The 24,701-nt window shown below is 36.5% G+C and overlaps 1 protein-coding gene across 1 annotated transcript; it reads right to left on the reverse strand.

The window, feature by feature from the left end:
* Positions 1–21,381: 21,381 nt before the first annotated feature.
* LOC121417728 (uncharacterized protein K02A2.6-like) lies at positions 21,382–21,798 on the reverse strand. Its single transcript, XM_041611461.1, has one exon. It carries the CDS (start codon positions 21,796–21,798, stop codon positions 21,382–21,384), a length of 417 nt encoding a protein of 138 aa, XP_041467395.1.
* Between the last annotated feature and the right edge of the window lie 2,903 nt (positions 21,799–24,701).

A 24,701-nucleotide genomic window follows, 5' to 3' on the forward strand; every position in this document is an offset into this window, starting at 1 on the left:
ACCTTAATCATGAATAACACATAGATTTTGCTAGTAAATTGATTTGAAAATATCCTTTACCTTTTTAAAAACTTATTTCCTAGCCCATAACACTTCGAAGAGTGCATTGCGCCCCAGCCCAATCCCCATACACCGAGGCCCTCGTGACGATACTTGCTTTACACTGAGCTTTGATTTACACGAATTGGCTTAGGCTTGATTTTCAATCTGTTAATCATTCTCAAGCTTAGGAAATGTGTGGAGAAACATATAATAAATAAAAAATGAAATGGAAACCCACTTCAAATGATAAAAACTCGGTGAAAAATGCTGGAGGTGTCTGATATAAACTTTTGTTCAGATTCAGTTATGTCCTCAGATCCCGCTGGCACCAAAAGGATAAATGTTGTGCTTACTAAGTGTTGAAATTTCAACTTGGGTGGTAACCTTGTTACAAAATGCTTGAATGTGTCAGTTTTATTTCAATTGACTAAAAAAGCAAGGGAAATGTATGAGAAATATTTCGCAGGGTAAGTTTGATTTTGCCTTAACACAGCATTAAAACAAGCATTTCTGCGAAAACAGATATCTGCGAGCTTTACAACAATGGACAGTGCTCACTCAAGTGTAACATTCTGTCAAAACTTTTACTTTCATTGGATAGATGAGACCTTAACCCAAGATTATAGACCAATTTCACGGCCGGTTTATGTATTTGGCCCTCTATCGGCGACGCCATTGCTGCGGTTGGCAAGTGCGCTGACCGCGATTGGCTCTGTGTACAAATTCAATGAAAGATTACAGATAAGCTCTGATATTGTGTCATTAACTTCATCATAAAACAATAAAATAAAGCATGGACACCTGGGTAGACGATGTAAGACAATGGCCATATCTGACCGATGAAGATATGATGAATTTTTGCACTTTGGCTACTTTTTCCCCTTAGTTTTGTCAGTAAAAGTGAGTTGATGATGACCAAGAATCGCTGTTGGTTTTCATCAGGGAGCTCACTTCTTGTTGCTAGTAAATTGTGTTAGAGTAGCGGGAGAGTGAACAAGACTTAGAATGAGAGAGAGAGGGGGGGGGGGGATGAGAGAGGGGAGAGGGGGGAGAGAGTATGTGTGAGAGGAGGGTGATAGTGAGAGGGGAGAGGGGAATAGTGAGAAAGGGGGGTAGTGAGAGAGAGAGAGAGTGTGTGAGAGAGGGAGAGAGAGGGATAGTGTAATACAGAGAAGGGGATAGTGAGAGGGAGAGAGAGAGAGGGATAGTGTGAGATAGAGAGGGAGGGAGAGAGAGAGGGGGACTAATATTTCCATCTAAGTCCTTTCTGTTGATATTTTTTATCCACTGGCGACGCATTCCTTCATCACGGCCTGGAAACCTATGCAGGGAGTACGGCTTCACACACAAACAGGCTTCATGAGTCCAAGGCGAGTGAATTTCACATTCACTTTGCTTCCAATCCTGAAGCTTTCTCCAATTGTTGTGGCAATTGAACACAGCACAGCTGCGACCTGAACTTCTCCGATTAATGCTCATTGTGAATCTTACAAGAAATCTGCTCAATTGGTCCAAAATAAAATAAAAAATCGAACGAATGTACCAAATACCCTATTGACTTGTGTACTATAAAAGTTGATTCGCCCACCGCAGCATGGCGACCAGTCTGCTGCCCTCTCACGTTGTGAAATTGGTCTATATGTGAAAGAATTATCCAAAAGTTGTATATTTTTTATTTCTAGGTTTTTTTTCAAAGTGTAAGCTTTTTTTATACGCACTGTATAATATTCAGAAAATAACATCATGGTGTTACCCAGTTCTCTTTCCTTTTTTTTGGGTGGGGGGCAATTCGAAGTCTGATTTCGGTAGAATTTCAATGTTTCGTTTGTGTTATTTTAATCAAATTGTTCGAATCTTCATAATCCTATTGTATTCATCCAGGAGTATGCCATTACAATATATTTTGCACAGTGGTTCTGAACTGTATGCATTTAATATTCAACATGCTTTGATATTATCATTACCATTAGATAGTCTGTTTGAACAACAAAAAACTTTTCAGTATGATGCATTTGTTTATAATGTCTTGTGAGTTCAGGGGATCGTCTCCTCAACATTTTCGTCCGACAACTTGTCTGATTTGACATCTCTCCTTGAAGTTTTGATTGGCTGAGGAGCACAGTTCCTATGGTACCTGTCGGGTAAAACAGCACTTGTCTGATAAAACGTCCGACATACTCTTTCTTGAAACGCTTCCCTGAATATGGTTTTAATATCTTAAATAAAGATAATAGTAATAGAGGACAAGGCTATATCATAACCCTGTACATTGGACGAGGGACCATCATCCTACGTTCAAGGTTTGACCTCTGTTAGGATTGTCTCGATGTGCGGTGAAATAAGGTTGGCAATTTAGGCAAATTTTCCCCAGGAAAATTTGAAGAAAGAAAAAGGGTCCTCACTTTCAAGGGGAGGGGGGCACACTTTGCTTAGAACGGCATATCTGCATTACACATACTAATTGCGCCTCTCAAAAGGGGGTGGGGCACGGTCCGGCTGTGCCCTTTGGATCCGCCAGTGCTCAGTTTCATTACAGATCTTCATGATATAGCTTGGCTATAAAATAAACTGAACTCATTGATTTATTGTTTTCTAAATTAAAAATAAAGATCTTTCTGTGACAATTCAAACCAATTATACTTTTCACCATTAGAGGCCCCCCACAAAAAAATATGTTTATTTTTTTTTCTTAATAAATAGAAATAATGAATGAACGTAACGAGTCTGCAGTAAAATGAAATTGCCAGCAATTATCTCTGATGGTTTTCATGAATCAATAAAAAGCACGTTTATCATCGCTGAGGATGTATAATGGCATGATTGGGGGAAATGGAAGATAATCCCGGCTGAGTCGAGTAGGATGGTTTTCTTTTTTAGGTTTGTGTTATGTAGCATATGCTAACGATGTTATAGAAAGCTTATGAAAGGGGAAAAAATGACCAGCGTCAACCACGAGCGCATTTGAGACAGACAATCAACACGATCAAGGCGAATGTACTTGTAGTAAATTCACATTACATGTATCTTCGTGTCCATTCACCATTATACATTGCATGTTTATGCCACACAATTTTAAGCGTACGGACATTTCATGTTTTGTATTACTTTAACTACGCGGATTCTTTATCGATTGTCTGACCAATCACTCCAGTTTTTTTCAAACTACGAATGAATGATATCTTTTGTTTATTGTCAACAAACTTTCGTTCATCCAATCGTTTTTATTTCAATGCCTGGCTTGATCGGAACTTTTTGTGTGGAAATATTTTTGTCTTCACTTATTTTTTGATCTCGAGGAGTCAACTTCGTATTTTCTTGGATTTTGTTTTATGTCGATTTACATGTAAACGACATGGATTTATACATTTCTGGAATCATTTTGTTCGTTCATTGACCTTCGCTTGTTATTTTTAAACAGAAATGATTTTATGTTTTTTCGGGATTCGTTCAATAACCACGGACTTCACATTACAAGTAGTAAAGGTCAACCGCGAGTTCATGAAATAGCTCGAAGTTATTCAGGCTTCGTGTCTCGATTCGTATAACACCCCTAACGACTCATACTCAAAGTTTAATAGTTGTGGAATAATTCCTCTGATCTGACCTGCAGTGGAGTTTTGTCTTTGATTTTTGTGGACATATTGTAGAAAAAGCTGAAGCCTGATCGAGGCAAAAATGTCGGTAAGACAATTAGGAAATTAATTTTCATCTAAGAACACAACTCTTATTAAAGGACCAATTTCTACATAGAACTGCAGTCTTATCAAATTCAACTCTGATTTTATGTCCGAATTTATTCAGTCCACGCCCTCGACAACGCTACAATTTTTTTCAGGCTGCCGTCGTTTTAGGGGATATTCCAGACTTTTTGCATTTACAACGTGTAAACTCTCTACAGCGCACAAATTCCTCTGAAAATACAAGTCAAACATGTCAAATCACAAAGGAGAGGTGAAAGGCTTTTGTCGAAAGTTGGTGGACCAGGACTGTATCATTATATCTTGACTCTGGACAACGACGATGATCTGCTGTCCGAGTCATCCAACTTTCGACAAAAATCTCTCAGCTCTACATTGTGACTTGCATTTTCAAAGGAATGGATGCGTTGTAAAGAGTATCCTAGTAGTAAAAGCAAAACTCTCTATTTAGGCCTAGTGGAGTAAATCTGTGACGGCATGGTATTCAAATTAACAGGGGGGGGGGGGGTGAAACAATATCGTTGCTGCAATGCAGGGTAACAATGCCTGCCAACGTCTTGAAAAATGACATTGCAAAGTCGATTTTACGTTAATTGGTGGCCCAACGCAGAATGTTGCCGATCAATGTTGATACAACGGTACTTAAGAAAAACTTAGCAGGTGGTTTCACGTTGGTTGGTCTAACGCTTCATTTTCAGCCATTTTTTGACAATCTTAAGTTTCTCTATAGTCTATGCATCTTTCTGTGGAAGAATTTTGGAAGAGCCGTGGTGTAGTGGTTCTGATTCTCGCGTTGTAAACACAGGGTTGTGTGTTCAAATCCCACCGCGGTCTAGCGTCCTTTGGAAAGGCGTTAATCCACTCTTTGCCAATCTCGACCCAGGTGCTAAATGGGTACCCTGTAGGATGCGAAAGCGATAAGTTTGAATTTGCTAGCGCCATTATGAGGCTATGATGATGGAAAGAATGCATCCCCAGGAAGTAGACATTATGCACTTTCGTGCTATATTGAAGGTTCGTTAATCCGAAAACTAAATGATTAACTAACCTTATTTCGTTTTCGGATTAACGAACCTTCGGAACAACGAACCTTATTTCGTTTTCAGATTATCGAACCTTCGGAATAACGAACCCTTTTACGTTTTCGGATTAACGAACATCGAGGTATAGGCAATTTGCGTGTTTCGGATTTACGAACCTTCGGAATTACGAAGTGTAACCGTAAAAACTAGTATTATTTCTGCCTCATACACGTCACATTTTAATCGCCACACCTTCCACATCCTATCGCCCCTTACCTCTTGCCACCAACTATATCGCGCTCAAAGATTTCTCGTCTTCCCCCTCTTTTCCTTATTATCTCTCTCACACTCCTTTCTTTTATTCATAATCTATTTCTCATGTTTTATTTCTGTCTCTCTGGAGCTCTCTCTTTGCATTGACGCTAAATGACGGCAATACCTTGTCTAATAATAATAATAATAATAATAAAGGTATATTTACCCAGGGTAGCCACTTCAGTTCCGAAAACTGTTCTCCCAGCGGGCCCTGCTATTTCTGTTCCATATTCATATTCCGCCATGTCCTTCTTGCTTTTCCCACTCTCATTCTATTTCTTCGTACAGGACCTGTCTTGTCCTGTCTTCCTTTTCGTCTCGCATCTCCTTTAGTCCCCCACCCCCCCCCCTCTCTCCCCCAGCTTGCAATAGGCCATATGCTTTTCGATCTCTATCCATTATAATACTTGTCTGTTATCTCTCTCTTCCCCTATCTCTCTTTCTTTATTACTTTATCTCACTACCCATATCTCCTCTTTCTCTTTCAATCTTTCTCTTTTATTTCTCTCCCTCTCTTCTTTATCTTCTAGTCTCCCCCTCTCTTTTATCATCCCATTTACCCATCCTAAAATAAATGAAGACTTTAGAAAAACGCCGTGAACAGACAACATCTTCCAACTTTCATTCAACTGCTGAACAGACGATAGGAAAGCTTAGAATTCTAGGCCTATGCATTTTTAAGAAATACTTGCAAAACTTATAAAAATATGTTTAAGATTAATATATCTAATACATGTATTTTCATCGAACTGAGCACGCTGCTCGGGATAAAGATTTGCACTTGATAGGCTAAATGAATAAATAAATAAATATTCATTTATTAAATCCATCAATCACTCGATGAATCAATCAATCAATAAAATGAACAAGACCTACGAACTTTTAAACATAACAGTGGAGCGTTGTGGCCCTGTGGATTAGTCTCCGGACTTTGAAACAGAGGGTCATGGGTTCAAATCCCAGTCATGGCGTAGTTTCTGTCAGCAAGACATTTACCCACATTGACTGAACCGAGATGAGGTGAATGGGTACATGGCAGGAATCTATTCCTTGAAATGCAGAGCGCTGGAATCTAGCTGCTTGAGCTACAGCCGCGGTAATAAAATCCAAGTCCTTTGGAAGCACATAGAGACGTTATTCATGATATGGAATGCGCTATACAAGAACTGACTATTATTATCATTAATTAACACTCTTCATTTGAACAATACGTTTTATCAGGATTAGGTGACAATGCCTTTTTGGGGGAGACACATTGCCTGTCGTTTTGTTAATAATGATGATAAATAATGTATAATTTATATAGCGCACGTCTCCACCTTTCCTAAGTGCTCAACGCGCTTCTATATTACCCCAGCTTTATGAGGAATTACTTCCTGCGAGTACTCATTTACCTCACCTGGGTTGAGTGCAGAACAATGTGGGTAACTCTCTTGCTGAAGGAAAACACACCATGCCTTGGAATCGAACCCACGTCTTTCAGATTGAAAGACGATAGTCTTAATCACTAGTAAGACGCCCTAAATCGTGATTGATAGCAATCACACAAAGGAATATGATAAAAATCATAATCTTCATGTTTTGAAGAAATTTTGTATTGTTATTTTCAGTGAGGTTTATTTCTGTAATTACACATTACAGTATATAGCCTTTTTACGAGTAACGAATACAAATAAGGCAAGGCGTCTGAAATGTAGGAAATATTCAGTTTATTATTGTTCACAAAGCCACGATTAATTACAGGACACTGTTCCTGTCGATAATGTACTAGATGATTATGAAAGTGTAAAAGCTATCTATTTCTCTACTCCATTCATTCGTACCTCAATAATTGTGCAACCAATTGAAAAACAATCATTTTTTTTATTTTACTTGTTTTATTTGACTTTATTTCCATATTCAAATTAACAAACGTATACACATGAGCATGTAGGCTTATAGCCAGACCTTATTACATTACACAAAAAACACATTTCATGACAATGATTAAAGTAATATAACTTTACATAGAATATAAATTGTACTTGCTTCTCTTTTTGAATTGAAATACAATTTTACTTTAATCAAGGTTCTACCTTCTGGTCACAGCCGATGATGACGTCGTTAAGATTTAGATGTTTTTTTAAAGCGAAGCCCGAATAGACTGGAATTTCAATTTTGATATATTAAGTCCACTTGTTGCAACTTTGATCTTTCAGACTTTAAAGCATAGCTGGTTTATACCAAATGCTTTAAAAAGTTACTGATCGAAACTGATCGTGTAACGTGCGCTTGGCGTACATGTGAGACCAGTTGGCATTCGGCCATGGCACCTACATGTAGCACGTAATAACCCACGAACAAAATATTTGAAAATGGCTAGGAAAATGTAATTTACTTTAAAATGGGACTGGATCCATATTAAGCCATTCTGATAAAATTGAAGTATTTCTTTAAATTGATTATAGCAAACATAACATGCTAGGCCGATCTGGCAAAGGAAATGTAAAAGCACATTTAGAAAAATAAATTTGGTTTACTTTTAACGGACAGCAATATCAGCATTATATACAGCTTAAATTAGAATTCCAGTTGGAAGAATGTAGACAATCTCAATTGAGCGAGAAAATGATCGCCATCATAATTCAATTCCTTACACAAAAAGAAAATTCAGCATTGAGTATATATTATGATGAGAAGAGCTATCACTTTCAGGAAATATTTACTTTATTTAACGAAGCACATTCTATTATATCTTTTTTAACATTTTACTCTCATATATATATCATTCTATAGTATACATATTATTTTCTATAGGAGCCCACTAAAACACATTAATATATTCAAGTATTCCTTATTTGAAAAATTCTCGTCCTAACTGGATGCATCATGTAAACACCTTAAATGTCTAAATATACATGTATTTGACAGCTTGATTCGTTCTAAAAGCTGTGTTTATGATCATGACGACCTACACACAATATGTTACAACTTACGATCTGACGCCATTGTAAATAATAAAGAAAAAAATATACGATAAGATTCATTAACTCTATCGATCAGTCTCGATTTATGAGAGTTTACTTGTTGAAATTACTTGATTTGAGTGAAACACACAGATACATTGTACATGAATATAATACTTCTTTACAAAACCTGGAATATCTGACAGCTTATCTATTCTAATTTTTAACCACCACAAATGCAATCTCTCCATCTTTGTACACTGGTATTCGCCACTATAAAACGTATTTACAAATTGCACCATGATAGTTCTAGGAAGTTTTGCTATTTTCCTTGTTTGGCAAGAAACATGAGCAGAAAGAGAAAGAATGAGCAATATAATAATTGCGATAAAATAAATATTGAGTGGATGACGTGATCGGTTCATTCAGTAAGGAACAGGATATTCACATGCCTCCTCCGCGATCACTATCGTAAATATGTATAGCATTAATATTTTTTGTTGATCATATTCATAAGAGCATATATTATCGATTGCAATTACAGTGCCGGCCGCGGGAAACGTCACAGTGCCCCCTAGGGCGGACGCGGTAGCCCGTAGCGGGCATTTGAGGGGAGCGGACGCGGGAAGACGCCCGCGTCCACTCCCCTAGAAAATTATTGCCCTAGGGAACCGCCCGCGTCTATCCCCGGGGCACTGTGACGTTTCCCGCGGCCGGCACTGTAACACTAAAACTTTTCGAAAACTATCTTTCAAATCGGAAGCAAAAGGTAATAAGAGGCTGATAAAAGAAATAGAAAACTGGGAGCCCGGACTGAGAGAAGGGGAAAGGGGAGAAAGAGAATAGAGGGGGTGGGTGAAGAAGAGAAAGAGGGAAAAGGTAAAATGGAGAAGGGATAAGGAAGGGGGAAATTAAAACAAGAAGAAGAACCTAGAGAGAAAGAAAACAGAGGTAATGAAAAAAAGCGAAGGTGAGATAGAAAGAAAAGAGGGAAGGTGGAAGGCAAATAAAAGAAAGAAGGATAAAGAGAAGGAATAAGGGGTGAGAAATTAAAAAGGGAAAATTGAGAAAGATGAAATAGCGGGGATAAAAGTTACTGAAGGCGAGAAAGAGAGAGGGAAAGGGACTAAGAAAAGAAACAAGGAAAGGGAAAGAAAAGGATACGACTATTCTTATCAAAATACTGGAACCCCTCTCTAATTTTCATAATTTTTATCCCCTTCCTGATTTACCTTTATCTATCTCAACCACTAGCTCTCATCTTTTCCCGATGTTTATCTGTGGACATCATTTTCATATGCACCTTTCATCATCAAATTTATTTTCATTTACCGTTTAGTTATAAAACTACTCATTCTCTCTTCCCAACATATAATGCTATGTTAAATTAAGCTACTTATACATTTCTATAGAATACAAGAAACTGTTGTTTCGCAATATAACGGAGGGGGTATTACAAAAGAAGGGGAAGGGAAAGCAGTAGAAAATAAAGGGGAGTGAAAGGGGGCAAAGAAAAGGAAGGGGGGGAAGGGAACAGAAGGGATAAAGGAAAGGGAAAAAAGAAGGAAAGGGAAAAATATATACAGGGACAGCAGGAGGGAAAAAGAGAAAAATATGAAGGGGAGCAAGAAGGAAAAGAGTGAATAAATGGGGGGGGGGGGTAAAAGGAGGGGAAAGGGAGAGAAAGAGAAAATATAGCGGGGGATATCGAGCGTGATGATTAAAGGGATTTTCGACTATATTGTATAGAGGTGAACCCGGACGGGCTTTTATTCTTCAACTTGGCTCGACTAACTCCTTTGTTCCCCGAAAAGAAGTTAGGTTTGATAGTTAGCGTTTGCGTGAGCACCCGCTAAAATTCTTAATAAAAGAAAAGAAGGGTTTGTATAGCTCCATTCTTGCTTTGTCGGCAAGTGATAATTAACTCGCTAAGTACCCATTCCATACAACACGTCATAGTAGCTTTCAAAAACATACTTTTGCTTGGGTTTAAGCATTTAAGCTAAATGCATTAGGAAAGTTTTTCATAGTTACATATATGCAAATAGTTTTGTTGTTCTGCTCTGGAGCACATTGAGCATCTAGTCAAGATGGAAAGTGTGATTTACAAATCTCATGTATTATTATTTTTATCTTCCATATAACACTGAATTATGTATTGTACCAAGCTGTGGTTTGGTTTTGTGATTTCGTTTTATCATTTCCAATTCATATAACAAAATATATTCGAAGGAAAATATTGTTTTACTGAAATGAAATAATTGAAACAATGTCTAGACCATAAATGATATCCAACTAATCTATCAATATAAAACTGCAGTTCGTAAAAATGATAGGTTAATCTTTACTTCGACGATCATCATATAAGTGTATCAAGGATATTAATATTCGTTTTAAACCCATCTATAACTTTTTATAAAATTGCGCGTAATAAATGCGTTGGACAAGTAATCTTTACTTTGATTATGTTAATTATTATTATCTTCCCAATCCGAATATCTACCGATGTAACTAACACCGCAATCGAGAGCAGATAATGTAATCAGATGTTTTAGCAAAAAGACAAACTTGTTAAATCTGCAACATTGGGGTAAATTTATACTTTTTACAGGGTGGGGGTTTTAAAGACCCGATTTGAACCGAATTGAAAAGAATATCCTTATTCATTGTTGTTGACGCATCAGATAATTAATACCCCCCCCCCCCCCATTTCTAAGAACATCCTGTCATAAATTGGGAAGCGGATGTGATCAAAGGAGAGGGGTCGGCGTGGACGGGGAGCAAGACTCTCCCAGACTGCACAATAACAAAAGAACCAAATAAAAAAAAAATCGATGAGCACAACCAGTTTTGCTGGGGTTCGCTTTTTGCGCGTCTACTTTTTATGATGTGAGAAAGAACAATTTTCCCCGATATGAGAGGGGTTTTTTTGCTCCCCCCCGGCCCCCTATATACCCCGCTTATTATGATAAAGGTTTATAAAATATCAATACCGAAATGAGATAAAATGACAATAAGTGGGGCTCTTGCCTTCCGTGCATGATGTGATGTCGAAAGAACACACCAACGTCGGATCGTAATCGACAACCCCCTTTAAAGAAATCAAAGAAAGATCGTGGCACAAAAAGGAGGCGGTGAAATATCATGAGTCGACCTCGCGCATGACCGATGTCATAAACACGTCGTAACGTTGTATCGTAATCAACGATCATTGTAACTATTCCAGCGAAAAGAAATGATAAATGAGCACTGAAAAAATGTCAAGACTCGGAGAAGGCCTTCGTCCGAGAGTATATGCATGTATCTCTTTGTCGAAAAGTTTAGATTCATTGCGATAATAGCTTCGACGTTCCAGCCGAGGTGAAAAGAAAGAAAAATAATTCCTTCATTATTTGAAAGAAACAAAGACAGAAGAAAAACGGAAAGGAAACAGGGAATGAAAGAAGGGAAAGAAATAATAAGGGAAAAGAATTAAAAGGGAAACAGAAATTAAAGAATAAAAGAAAAGAAAACAAATAACATCTTGAATCAAAAATTCAACCTACAATAGATCCCGATCACGCTAGTTTAAAAACATAATGGTCTATCACAAGATAATCGAAGTACATGTAGGGGAAGGCGGGGTAAGTTGAGCATAGGGGCAAGTTGAGCCACCAGCCCCAGGCCAATAATGAATGAGTCAGACATTGTGGTGGAGTCATGTATTGATGACCCATAGCATAACCCCTAACCCCACCACATTGTTTTCAACTTTGAAACAAAAAGTAGTTTTTTAGAGGGAAAAATATGAATTTCAGCCAAAAAAGTAAAAAAGAGTGTGAAATAGATAAGTGCTTTATAAACATACGCATCTTTAAATATAATAAAGACATGATAACAACATTATTAGTCTAGGTATGGATCTTCATTCTTGTCATAGTCTTTTATATGATGGATGCATAATAAATGTGTGGATACAAAATTATTGCACTAAGTTCGGACTGGGGTAAGTTGAGCCAAACAGCATGGGGCAAGTTGAGCCATGGTAATTCCTATGGTAATGTATCTTAAAAAACAAACAAGCCATAAAAATCGATTGAAATGCTGGCTGGAAGGAGCAAATTTACATGACTGCTCTTTTCCTTTTAAAGGATGTTAGTATTTATAGAGAATTAGCAAGTGAAAAGACTTTAAACAAAAAATTGACATGCTGGTTCTCCCTTCATACATTTTGTACATAGTTTTTGTGGCTCAACTTACCCCAGAAGGTGGCTCAAACTTACCCCATATATGGGGCAAGTTGAGCCATTTGACATCGTTTTTTTCAAAGGTCACGATGACTTTCAGTGTGGAGATAGAAAGTTATATATAGGTGGAAAATATTTCAGAAGAATTAAATTTCAATGCAAGGTACTTATTTCGACAAGATTATTAATCATATCAATTCTAACATGCAAAAAGCAAAAACTGTCACAACTTACCCCGCCTTCCCCTACATGTAAACATAGTGCAATGTACGTACCCTCGGATTTCCGAGGGTAAGTGCGGGCACGGCCAATATTATATAGCACGCGGAAAACCGCGGGCCCGTCTAAACGCCCTAGACTGCTCCCCTTGAATACCCTCGGTTAGACGCGAAAGCCCCCTAGGCTGTTTGCGTGCTCGGGCGTGACGTTTCCCGCGGCCGGCACTGTACATACCTAGTGCACTCTCTAACTTCTGTTTGGCAAGAAGCATGGGCAATATAATAATTGCGATAAAATAGATAGTGGATGCCGTGTTCATTAAGTACGGATTAGTATCGTATAGTGGTAATGTATTTTTATCATGTTTGTTACGGCCTATATCATCGATTGCAATTTATTCTATACCTTGTGCACTATCTAACTTTCGTAGATCGAAAGTCAATGTAACAGATTGTGGTCATTGACCAATTCAAGTGTTGGATCAAACTTTTCAATCGAATAAGAATGAATAGTACAACTATTGATGCTACGACTTCTACCACTACTACCACTACTACTAGTTCTACCACTATCATTACTCCTAATACATTACATGTACGTTTATTTTGTGTGTTTTAGATGATAAATAGTACGACGGAAGAAATTCTTTCAATTTTCATCTAGCAAATCCAATCACAACCACAGCACATACATCTATTCGCCACACAGGTCAAGACATTTGGCATACTTGCCAATGGATGCTAGAAACTTCTCTTTATTATCTTCATTCAAACAATAGTTAAAAGCAACTCCTTAAAGCTTATTTATATCCACATAACTGTTCTTTACATATGTGCATGGTAAGTGGGTGGGTCGGGTTATTAGTTACAAAGTATCGTAACATAGCAATAACGTTGATAAAAGTGTTATCCACTTAGTATTTACTGATTCATATATTTTTAGCATACTGTTTCCATCGGCATGCAATTTTCCAAATATATATATATATATATATATATATATATAGCGAAGTATTTTGCATTCATATACATCTCAATGTTTGTGTATTCTCGATTTTGCATATTTTCTTCTGGAAAAAAAATGAATTTTAATTCAATTCAATACAGTATTGCGTGAATGTTTTTAAATCTAGATTTCTCAAATTATATTATATAAAAAAATAAAATCAACAACTCGTCTCTTCTATTGCTGTTAGCTCTGTGTATTGCTATCATTATTTGTATTATCCTTTTAACGTTTCGGGATGAAAAATAATCTTATTTAATAATTTCAAAATTTCTTCTGCTGATGAGTCATGAAAATATGCACACTATCCTTAGCAACGAAATATATATCATAAAATCTTTTGGCAGCTAAAAATCGCAAGTACACCGACGAGGTTATCTCCAAACCGATATTTATAACCAACCGGTTCCGTTGGTGTAACAGTAGCATTTGGAGAGTCGTTTTCCATTCAGCAAGGCTCAAGAATTGTTGTTCAATGTGCTATCGGCCGAAGCAATTGCAGGTCGTCCTACTCCATCCATCCATCCTATAGATCCGGGATGAAAAAAAAAACAGAATGCAGACTCCTCTAGTCCATTACATAGTGTTTTGTGATTCCATGAGATGAGGATCCGCTGATGTGGATTGCTCAATCGACAGTGTGGGGGATGAAATAGCGAACATAGCCAATATCGTCCTAAAAAGATAACAACGAATATAAACATAGCCGGATTTTATAAAATTGCCTCAATTTCCATGACTATATTTTTCAACGAATGTGTTTTCATTGGTTAGCTACATTTGCTTCGTCTGGTTTACATGTTCTCCGATCATTGTATGATGGATTGTAGTTTATCACTTCAGGAAACATCGTAGATGGGTACGTGCTACAATTTTATGTTCACATATTATTTACACTTATCGAACGGTTAACAGTGCATATCACTAAAAAGTTTACACTTTGATAAGTGTCCCTAGCAATGAAATAGGAATTGTTTTTCCACATATTCTTGGGTTTCTGTCTCTTTGACGAGATGGCATTTTTATTAATTAACAAAGCTTGCAGAAATTAGTTAGCCAGGGAACACTAATTTTCGCGTTTTGTCAATGACGTAGAAAAAAACTCCGCATGCACCGTGATACAATTTTTCATTGTCCATTTGCCTTTCTTAGTTCGTGTAAATCAAATAGAGTCATTGAAAATAGCTGAACCCCTTCGCTACAAAAAAAAAAACAAACAAACGACAACGTCATTTATCAATCATTTCATTTCATTTTTTTTCACAAGTACATGCTCCCAATCATAACTTCAAGGAATTACATAATAGAGAATAAAGCCAGTTCGATGCCTTTCACAACTTCATGTGAACGTTCTGTTGTGTTGTTTTTGTCGGTGTAACTTGATTTATAAAATGTTGTCACGTGTATTATTCTTAGGTAGTTATATCAAAAGTAATGTGTTAAAAAGGGAACCTTATCTACAAGCATTCTGCTTCTAAGGTTTCCTCCACTTTTCCGTTTCATGTACTTAAACATGTATTAATATGTATTGATTAAGAATACAGTAGCCTACGTGTGTAATGTTTGTTCAGCTTAGTTATGCAAGTTATCAAAGTTTTGTAACATAACGGATTTGTGGAAATAAAACATAAATGAAATGAAATGAAGAAGATTTCGTAATGGTATAGGCGTGGTCTATCTGTCTATGACAGTCTGTATATACATTGTAGGTGTGGGGGGGGGGGCGTGTAAGAGTGGTAGAAGGGAGAAATATATGATTAGATTACTCTCTTGCCTAAAGTGCTGTGCTCTTCATCATTTACGTCCAATATCATCCACATAACTCTTAATTTTTGAGCAAGTCACCTTTTTACGAACTTTACCATTGGTTCTTACTCAGGTAAAACTAATTTCGACACTCACACCAACGCTCCCTTAATGAGACTTGTACCAATACATACATGCGGAATATCTCTAACAATGTTACAAATATTTTATTTTACCATAACTTTTGCAAGATAAAAACTTTTTTATACGAACTGTATCGTGTACATTTTTCTTTACTTTTATAACCATTGTACACACAGGAGAGAGTAATTATCCAATGAAAAATAGTAATACAAATTTGTATATTAAACTTTTGCAGTAAAGAATACACAACCCTGCAAAGTACTTTTCATCAGATTAGGGGAAGTACATTACTGCAGATTGAATAAGACTACATTTAAAACCAGAATCCATTTGGGATTCCACCGACGAACTACATGTACGTCTGGGTAGTGATGAGATAATAAATATATTTTTAGAATTTTAATCCATGCACAATAGAATTTTACCCCCGACTAGGAAGTATCCAAATCCGAACGAGGCTACTACTGCATGTATGTTGCCTTTTAAGTGCGTCTTTCAATCAAATCACTGAAAGGGGAAGATCTGATTGAAAAGTTGTGCGATAGAAAACTTTTTAAAAAAATAGCCAATCTATGTGGTTCTTTAGAGGAAGGGGTAGGGGGATTGCCTGGCTTGGGGCTTTCCTTGGGCCTAAATTTTTATGATAGGAAAAGTTGGTTTACATAATTTGAATGCATATCGAATAATAAAACTACACCAAATATGCGGGAAATAAATTTTGGCAAAAGCTGTAGAGTGCATCAATTCAAGCTTTTAGAAGATATATGACTGATATCTCCAAGTGATAAAAGTAAAGAAATTAAAATATGCAATTGGAAAAGAGGAAAAACAAAATCAACCTTGACGTCACCAGACTCAAGACGGTGAAGTCATGATTGAATTTGTATCTGCCTTCCCCCCCCCCTATTTTCGAAACCCAACAACAGAAGCTTTGAGCAAAACAAAACAAAAAAACACATTTACTTTTAGTGCACTTTAAATAAATACAAATTGCACACTAAAAATTTAACCACGTCCTCTCTTTCCCCTTAGCACTTGCTGTTTTTTTTTTTTTTGAGGGGGTCGTCTGCATTGATCTAAGCGTATGCTGCAGTTCTACGGTGTCATATTATTCAATATCACAAAATGTAGAAATTTAATATAAAACGTATTGGGATCCATTTTCTTTATTGTATGGTTAAATTTAAAAATAAATACAATTATGCATAGGCCTATGATGTTTTATATTGCATCCTTGTGTTTGCTTTCAATGTAAATGTAAACAATAATATTCTAATAGACTCACACGTTACCCGTCTTTTTAACCATAAATTCTATTGCTGGTATGCATTAATGTGACATTACACAGTGTAGAAGCATAAACAGTATTTCTTACATGGTAAACATCCACATCGAGAACGTCGGAAGTTTTACGGTGAGGGCGACCGAGGTGAGAATGCAGCCTGCCATTCTTCATCGTCCCACAGTAAACGAACCTGTAATCATGAAAGAAACTGATGGGTGTAAGAAATCATGAGAAGATGGGGAAAGTGTATCCAAGTGTTTGCGTGTCTGTATGTTTCATATTAAAACGCTGGTAGTATGTAATGCTCTCGTTATGATTGAATTCCTTTTTGTTTACTCTCCCGAAATGAAAATTTATCTATCATAGAATTAAAAGCTTTTACAATATCTTTACCTTTATTTTGACGTATACAAAAATGTAGGATGATAGGTAGAGTATAAAATAAGTTTGGCTTATTTTCCCCAAAATATCAATTATTTTTTTGCAATTCATTATTACAGTAATGTAACTGCGATATATATTGCAGTGGGGATGATTAAAATTTGAATCAAATTAAAATACAGGATACATTTTGGGATTTATGTTGGTGGGGATCGTAATCTTTATAACAAAATCTATGATTGAAGTAACATACATTAAAGTATTAAAAAAGAAATAATGTGCGATCCCACATTCAAAAATATCATAAATTTCAACATGCTTTCAATATTCAATCATAACTAGTGTAATATTTTACTATGATACCTAAATTTCATGAAAATTATGAGTTTTAACCAAAAGTGAAATCAGATATAGTTTTTTTTAAGTGGGAACAATGGAATTTTCAATTTTCAATAATTTTTCTAATTGAATAGTCAAGTGCAAACACTGCTTGAAACAATTATTGACAAAGCACGAGAAGATTGAAAATATTGTTGGTCAATGGAATAATGTATCATTGATGATTCCAAATGATATCTACAACATTTTCATGATCCATAATAGGAGCAGCCTTGATTTTTCCGAACCTATTTTGGGCAATGTCCCGTACGACACATAAAAATGCAAAAGTTTCTCCTACAATTTTATTTTTGATAATGCCATTTCACAATATCAGTTTCTCTATCTTTGACCCATGGGTGATCGATTTATTCCATACGGATCTAATCACTGCCCTTCATTTTTATAATAATTGTCCTATTAAAAGTTGTCCCGTACGACACAATATATAAAGCATTTAATGGCAGGATTTGTATTCAAAGACTATAAATAGTAGGCCTATTCCAATTCAAGTAATTGATTTCACATAAAGTTAACTGAAAAAATACCTTTTTTTTATCTCCATAGAACATGAAATTCGTGATTCTAACCATTTAAATGATAAATATATAAATGCCTATTATTATTTCATGAAGGTGTATTCTTTTGTGAATTCCTCCAGCTAAACTGGTGATTTTCACTGGTTTAGAGCATGTTAATTTCTCTGTCACTGAAACAGAAAACCTTTATAATTGATAAAGATAATTGATAATTGATTATAATTGTATTCATCCTAGCCTGGAAGATGACTTCCTCTTTGCATGCTAACGTGAAATTATTATAAGATGTAAAAAAAATGACATATCAATCAACTATTTGGACTTCCCTTGATGATCACTATTATTTTTATATACAGTATTGAAACTGTTGTTAAAAAAAATCTGGAAAATAAGACAAACCATATAGTTTCATGAAATGCAGAAAGGTTTGAAAAAAGTAGAACCGGATTTCTTTAGAAAAAAATATTTTGTGGAATTACAAGTGGCAGTTGTAAAATATATCATGTATATATACATTTTAGATAAAAAATTATGATATTTTAGCCCCATAATTTACACCAACAGTTCCATTCATTAATTGTTAAGTGTATTGGAAATCATTAATTAATTCACTAAAATATAACTTCACACAAAACCTCAAGTTTTTCAGCTTGTAAAAATGCTGTGAACCCTTGTACATTTCCCATCATGAAAAATATTATAACATATTGCTCCCAATTGTATATATCGAGGTTACTTAATTTTATTTCCCTGAATAACAACTTATTAAAAGACTTTTCATTAAAAAGGAAGAATTTAGGGGCAATGCTCCCCTTCTGAATGAAAAAACTTCATTGTTTTATTCAGATTGCCAGTACAACACGCAAGTGCATGCACAATACACAAATGTCCCGTACGACACAGAAGTGTCCTGTACGACACAGAAGTGTCCTGTACGACACAGAAGTGTCCTGTCCGACACACAAGTGTCCCGTACGACACATTATTTTGTTTATGATATATTGACAGAAATATTCAGCCAATTGTGGTTTCTAACATAATGAATGTCTTTAGTTTGATAGGACTAGCATTATTATCAGCCAAATATAGTGATTGAAATAGTCAAATATGTTTCAAGTTGTATTATGAGTCGAATCAAACAGAATTACACAGCTTCTGTATAGTCGAAAGACGTTTTGTAGCGCCCTTTTTGGCAGGATCATTACATGCTCCTCAAATCTCATAAACATGCAGATATTGTAACATCCTCCATTCTTTGAGCTTTGTGCTAGAAAGAATGTGTATAATTGAAAAATATCAATTTTAAACCAAACAATTAAATGTATGTAAAATGTTTCCAAAATATATGTCCAAAATACCAGTTTATGAGACTTTCACATTTCTGAAGTTGCACAAAAATAATTATGATTGAGTTCAAAACAGTTCTTCCAATTGCAAACAAAAATGTTTAAATTGTTTATAACAAATGTTAGTGTTCTGTTTGTGTATAAAATTTCAGCATTCACTCTCTTTCCTTCTTCGGTTTAAATGTTCAAAACGTAACAAAATTCCTCATCTAAACGGTTCGCGTCGCTGACGTCTAGATCGTCTCAGGGAAACTGGGTTGGTTGGTTCCGTTTCTGAGGTATTAAAGTTTGGATCACGCGACTTCTCCGGACTGTTAATATCCGTGGTCTGTGATATCTGGGTCCTAGTATGGGAAGTATGGCGCTCAGTAGTTGGTACATCAGGTTAAAGATTACCATCAGAACGTCTCCAGTTGAAAAGAGCAGGACCAGTGTCATTTACATCTTGTGGTTCAGATATGGCTCTGAGGTGTTCTCTGTTCCTTCTGAGAACCTGGACCACACAGCGAACTATATTCTTCCACGTCATGTCATTCTTGAATGGCTTGACTCTTACTACTGCTCCTGGTGAAAGATCTTTCAAATTTCTTGAATCTCTGTTAAAATACTTTGCTTGACGTTTTTGACTTTCTTTCAGTTTTTCAAGATCAGCCTGTGGGTTGCGATCAGGTGCAAGCAACCGAGTTGAAGTGGGGATGAGAGTAAGAGTCCGACGACCCATGAATCTCTGGAATGGACTACCCTGGATACCTTGTGTAGGGGTGTTGCGAATGTTGAGTAAGGCTAGATCAACATCATCACCAGTATCCTTGCATCTTGTAAGTAGTCTTTTTGCAGTCTTGACAGCAGACTCTGCTTTGCCATTAGCTATGCTGGTGTATGGAGAGATGGTATTGTACTCAACTCCAAGCTTTTTGCAAATTCAGCAAATTCCATAGAGGAGAAAGGAGGACCGTTGTCAGATACGATGATTTCAGGTACTCCATATCTGCCAAAATGGTGTTTCAATTTCTTGATGACTGCAGGGGCAGTTGTCCTCTTAAGCTTTTCCTTTTTAATAAAATTGGAGTAATAACAGACCATGAGCAGATAGTTGTCATGACCATGATGGAAGATATCAATTCCAACCTTGGCCCATGGTCTTCCAATAATCTGATGAGGCATCCAAGGCTGGGCAGGCTGTGAGATTTCTTTACTCATGCCCGGCCAGTAGAGTTGATCACGAGCTCTCCTCAAAGTTGACTCGACACCATTGTGACCACGATGTAACTCCTCTTTCATCTTGTGCCTGACTTGTTTTGGGACTACAAGTCGTTCACCCTTGAAGATTAGATCATCACTGGCAGAAAGTTCATCTCTGAAACAAAATTACGGGGTGAGTGACTGAGGAAGTTGTGGCTTGTGGTCTGGCCACCCTTCAAGAATGGTGTCTTTGAGTTGGCAGAGAGTTTGGTCATTGGCAGTCTGTCTCTTTATCTCTGCTATCTTGTCATCAGGGAGTGCCAAGTGGTTAACAGCATTCACCACTTCTATATCATGTTGTCCAATCTCACAGGGATGAGAAGCACGGCTAAGAGCATCAGCCAGGACTTTGTCCTTGCCCTTGAGATATCTCACTTGTATGTCATATGCAAGAGCTCGTAGCAGTAACCCTTGCAGATGCTTTGGAGCTCTATCCACGTGTTTCTTGCAGACACTTTCAAGAGGTTTCTGGTCAGTGAACACATTTATTTCACGGCCATAAGTGTATTGATTCCATTTCTCCAGTGCGAATACAATACCAAGCATTTCGTTGTCAATGACAGATTATATGGATTCGGCATCACTCAGCATTCTGCTATCATAGGCTATCGGTCTACTTTTTTGTAGCATAACCGCACCTACACCTGTGGAGCTGGCATCAGTCTGAATTTCTAGTGGTTTGCTATGATCGTAGAAGGCCAGCACAGGTGCTTTCACAAGCGTCTCTTTCAACACCTCGAAAGCTTTGTCGTGGTTGGAGTCCGAAGTCCACGCTGAGTTGCTATGCGTCAAGTCATTGAGAGGTTTCATCACATCTGATAACTTAGGTAGGTATCTAAATAAATAGTTTACCATGCCACGCAAGCGATGGATGTCATCTTTGCAGGATCAGTCATGTTCAGGATAGCTTCGATCTTTGATGGATCAGGATTGAGTACAGAGTTGGATACTACGTGGCCAAGGAATGAGATTTCCTTCAGTCGGAACTGGATTTCACTACTGACTTTCAAACCAAATGGAAGACCTTTCCATCTGTACCTTCCCCAGGGTGTGCCAAAAGTAGTCAGTAAACTAGACTCTTCATCTAACTTGCAGTGAGGGTATCCGTCTTTCAAGTCACAGATTGAAGACTGTAGCATCTGAAAGCTGAGGTAGAAATCATCTAAGACAGGTAAGGGATAGTGCTCCCTCTTAAGCACGATGTTGAGAGGTCTGGGGACTTGACAAACATGTACTTTACCAGATTTTTTCTGCGTCACAGCCATCTCCAATCAGTTGGAGAGCTGACTTCTTCGATGATGTCTTTTGCCTGAAGATCATCAAGTGCATCCTCTACTTTGCCTTTCAAGGATTCAGGGATGATTCTAGCTAGGCAAACAGTAGGCATTGCATCATCCGTTACTGTCAGATGAACAGGACTTCCAGGCAGAGTGCCAATTGAAGAAGACGAGAACACATCAGGATACTTGTCAGGTATTATCTCAGCAATGTCCTCAGGAACTATGTTGCGTACAGCTCAAGGGAATCATAATGAACAGTAATGAGCTGCATCTTTTCCCCTGCTGTTTTGCTCAACAGTGGAGGTAGATCTTCCTTTACTACAATGTATTCAACTTTGCATTTCTTGCCAGTAGCAGGATTTCTGGTTATCACCTTACACTTGCCAGTAAGCCTGAGTTGCAGCTTTATTCCACATAGATAGACGGACGTTTGCACTCTGAACTACATCCTCTTTATTTAGATACTAAAGACATTTCGCAAATCCTCACCGACGCTAATATTAGGGTCCCTGTTGCACCCACAAATGTAATAACGCCCACAAATGTAATAACGCCCACAAATGTAATAACACTTTACCCACAAATGTAATAATTCTTGATCGCCCACAAATGTAATACTGACTTTACCCACAAATGTAATAAATTTGAAGGGATTTTTGGCGAATCCGTTCTAAACTAGAATCCTATAGTAATGCGTTCATATAGCACGAAAGTGCAAAGACCGGGTTAATAAAACATCAAAGTACAAGTCCAAAGTCTTTCTTCCAGACCCGGTTGTTTCAAAAATTACAATATAAATCCAAAGTCTTTTTTCCAGACCTGGTTGTTTAAAAAATATAATAAAAGTCCAAAGTCTTTTTTCCAGACCCGGTTGTTTCAAAAATTATAATATAAATCCAAAGTCTTTTTTCCAGACCCGGTTGTTTCAAAATTATAATATAAATCCAAAGTCTTTTTTCCAGACCCGATTGTTTCAAGAATTTTAATAAGTCCAGTCTTTTTCCTGACCCGGTTATTTCAAAATTTATAATATAAGTCCAAACTAAGATACGATAATGATATTCCTGTGGATAAAATGGAATCGAGCTTAGTCTTTTCTCCAGACCCAGTTAATTAAAAAAAAAATGTCTTTGTTGTTGTTTCAACTTATACGGTGTATATTGTGAATATATGCACTAAGAGTAAATTGAGAATCAAGCGTAGTCTTTTCTCCAGACCCGGTTACCTGTTATTTATTATGAATAACAGTTTAAAAACAGTATAAAGACCCCATAATCTTATTAATGCTGGATATATAGCGTAGTCTTTCAGCCCGACCATTTTTTTCTTCAAAAAAAAAAAACGCTAATAGTAAGAATTAAAAAAAAAAAATAGTAAGAAATTTAAAAAAATAGTAAGAATTTAAAAAAAAGTTTAAGACCAAACAAACCTTCAACCTAAGAATCTGTTTTAAAAGAGGTTTAGAGTGTTGTCTTTATTCCAGACCTAAAACAGTTACGAAAAAAAATCTTCTAACATAAGACCTTATATTCTTATTCTCGTGGAATAACACGAGTTTTAAAACGTACTCTTTCCTCCAGACCCGGCTATTAAAAAAAAGTAACTGAAAAACTTCGAATCTAAGACCAAATTTCCAAAGTTTCACCCAGTAAAAAATGTATTTTTTAAATAATACTACTACCCCTACAAAACATTGTAATAACGCGTGGGTATAGCAGACATCCTTTCTCCAGACTTGGTTACTATTTGAAAAATAAAATAGTTTTTACAAATATTCTAAAACGAATACCCAATAATCTAATTACTGTGGAACAACATGAAGATCGATTGTCGAAGATCGACTTTCCTCCAGACACAATTATTTCAGGAATAAAAAATTAATAAAACTCAACCCCAAACAACGAATCTAAGAACCAATAATCCTCCAAATTAAGACCATGCATGTAGAAAAGCACACGTTTAGAGCGTTGTCTTTATTCCAGACCCGGTGATTTAAAAATGATTTAAACAATCCTTAAAACAAAAGACTCATATTCTTATTCTTGTGGAATAACACGAGTATTATGCTTAGTCTTTCGTCTGGACCCGGTTATTTAAAAGATAAAGAAATATTAAAAAAAAATGACAGCTGAGATCAATCCTCAAAATTAAACCCACTTAAAATGCTTGGGCTTAAAGTGTTGTCTTTACCCCTCACCGACGTATATTATAACTTTTGAAACGACCGGGTCTGAAAAAAAGACTTTGGACTTGCATTATAATTTTTGAATTAACTCGGTCTAGAAAAAAGACTTTGGAAATATATTATAATTTTGAAACAACCGGGTCTGGTAAAAAGAGTTTGGACGTATATTGTAATTTTGAAAAACCGGGTCTGGAAAAAGACTTGGACTTGTACTGTAATATTTCATTAACCGGGTCTGGAAAAAAGACTTTGAACTTTTGTGCTATATGAACGCATTACTATAGGATATTAGTTTAGAACGAATTCGCCAAAAATCACTTCAAATTTATTACATTTGTAGGTAAAGTCATTATTAAATTTGTGGGTAAAGTGCATTATTACATTTGTGGGTAAAGTGTTATTACATTTGTGGGCGTTATTACATTTGTGGGTAAAGTGTTATTACATTTGTGGGCGTTATTACATTTGTGGGTAAAGTGTTATTACATTTGTGGGCGTTATTACATTTGTGGGTAAAGTGTTATTACATTTGTGGGCGATCAAAAGTTATTACATTTGTGGGTAAAGTGTTATTACATTTGTGGGCGTTATTACATTTCTGGGTAAAGTGTTATTACATTTGTGGGCGTTATTACATTTGTGGGCGATTATTACATTTGTGGGTGTAACAGTCCCCTAACACAAAAGTTAACCCTTAATCATA

The sequence above is a fragment of the Lytechinus variegatus genome, chromosome 6, assembly GCF_018143015.1.
Source record: "Lytechinus variegatus isolate NC3 chromosome 6, Lvar_3.0, whole genome shotgun sequence".
Taxonomy (NCBI): domain Eukaryota; kingdom Metazoa; phylum Echinodermata; class Echinoidea; order Temnopleuroida; family Toxopneustidae; genus Lytechinus; species Lytechinus variegatus.

Excerpts from the sequence above, each read along its gene's own strand:
- LOC121417728 (XM_041611461.1), bottom strand. The coding sequence starts at position 21,798 with ATGGCTGTGACGCAGAAAAAATCTGGTAAAGTACATGTTTGTCAAGTC.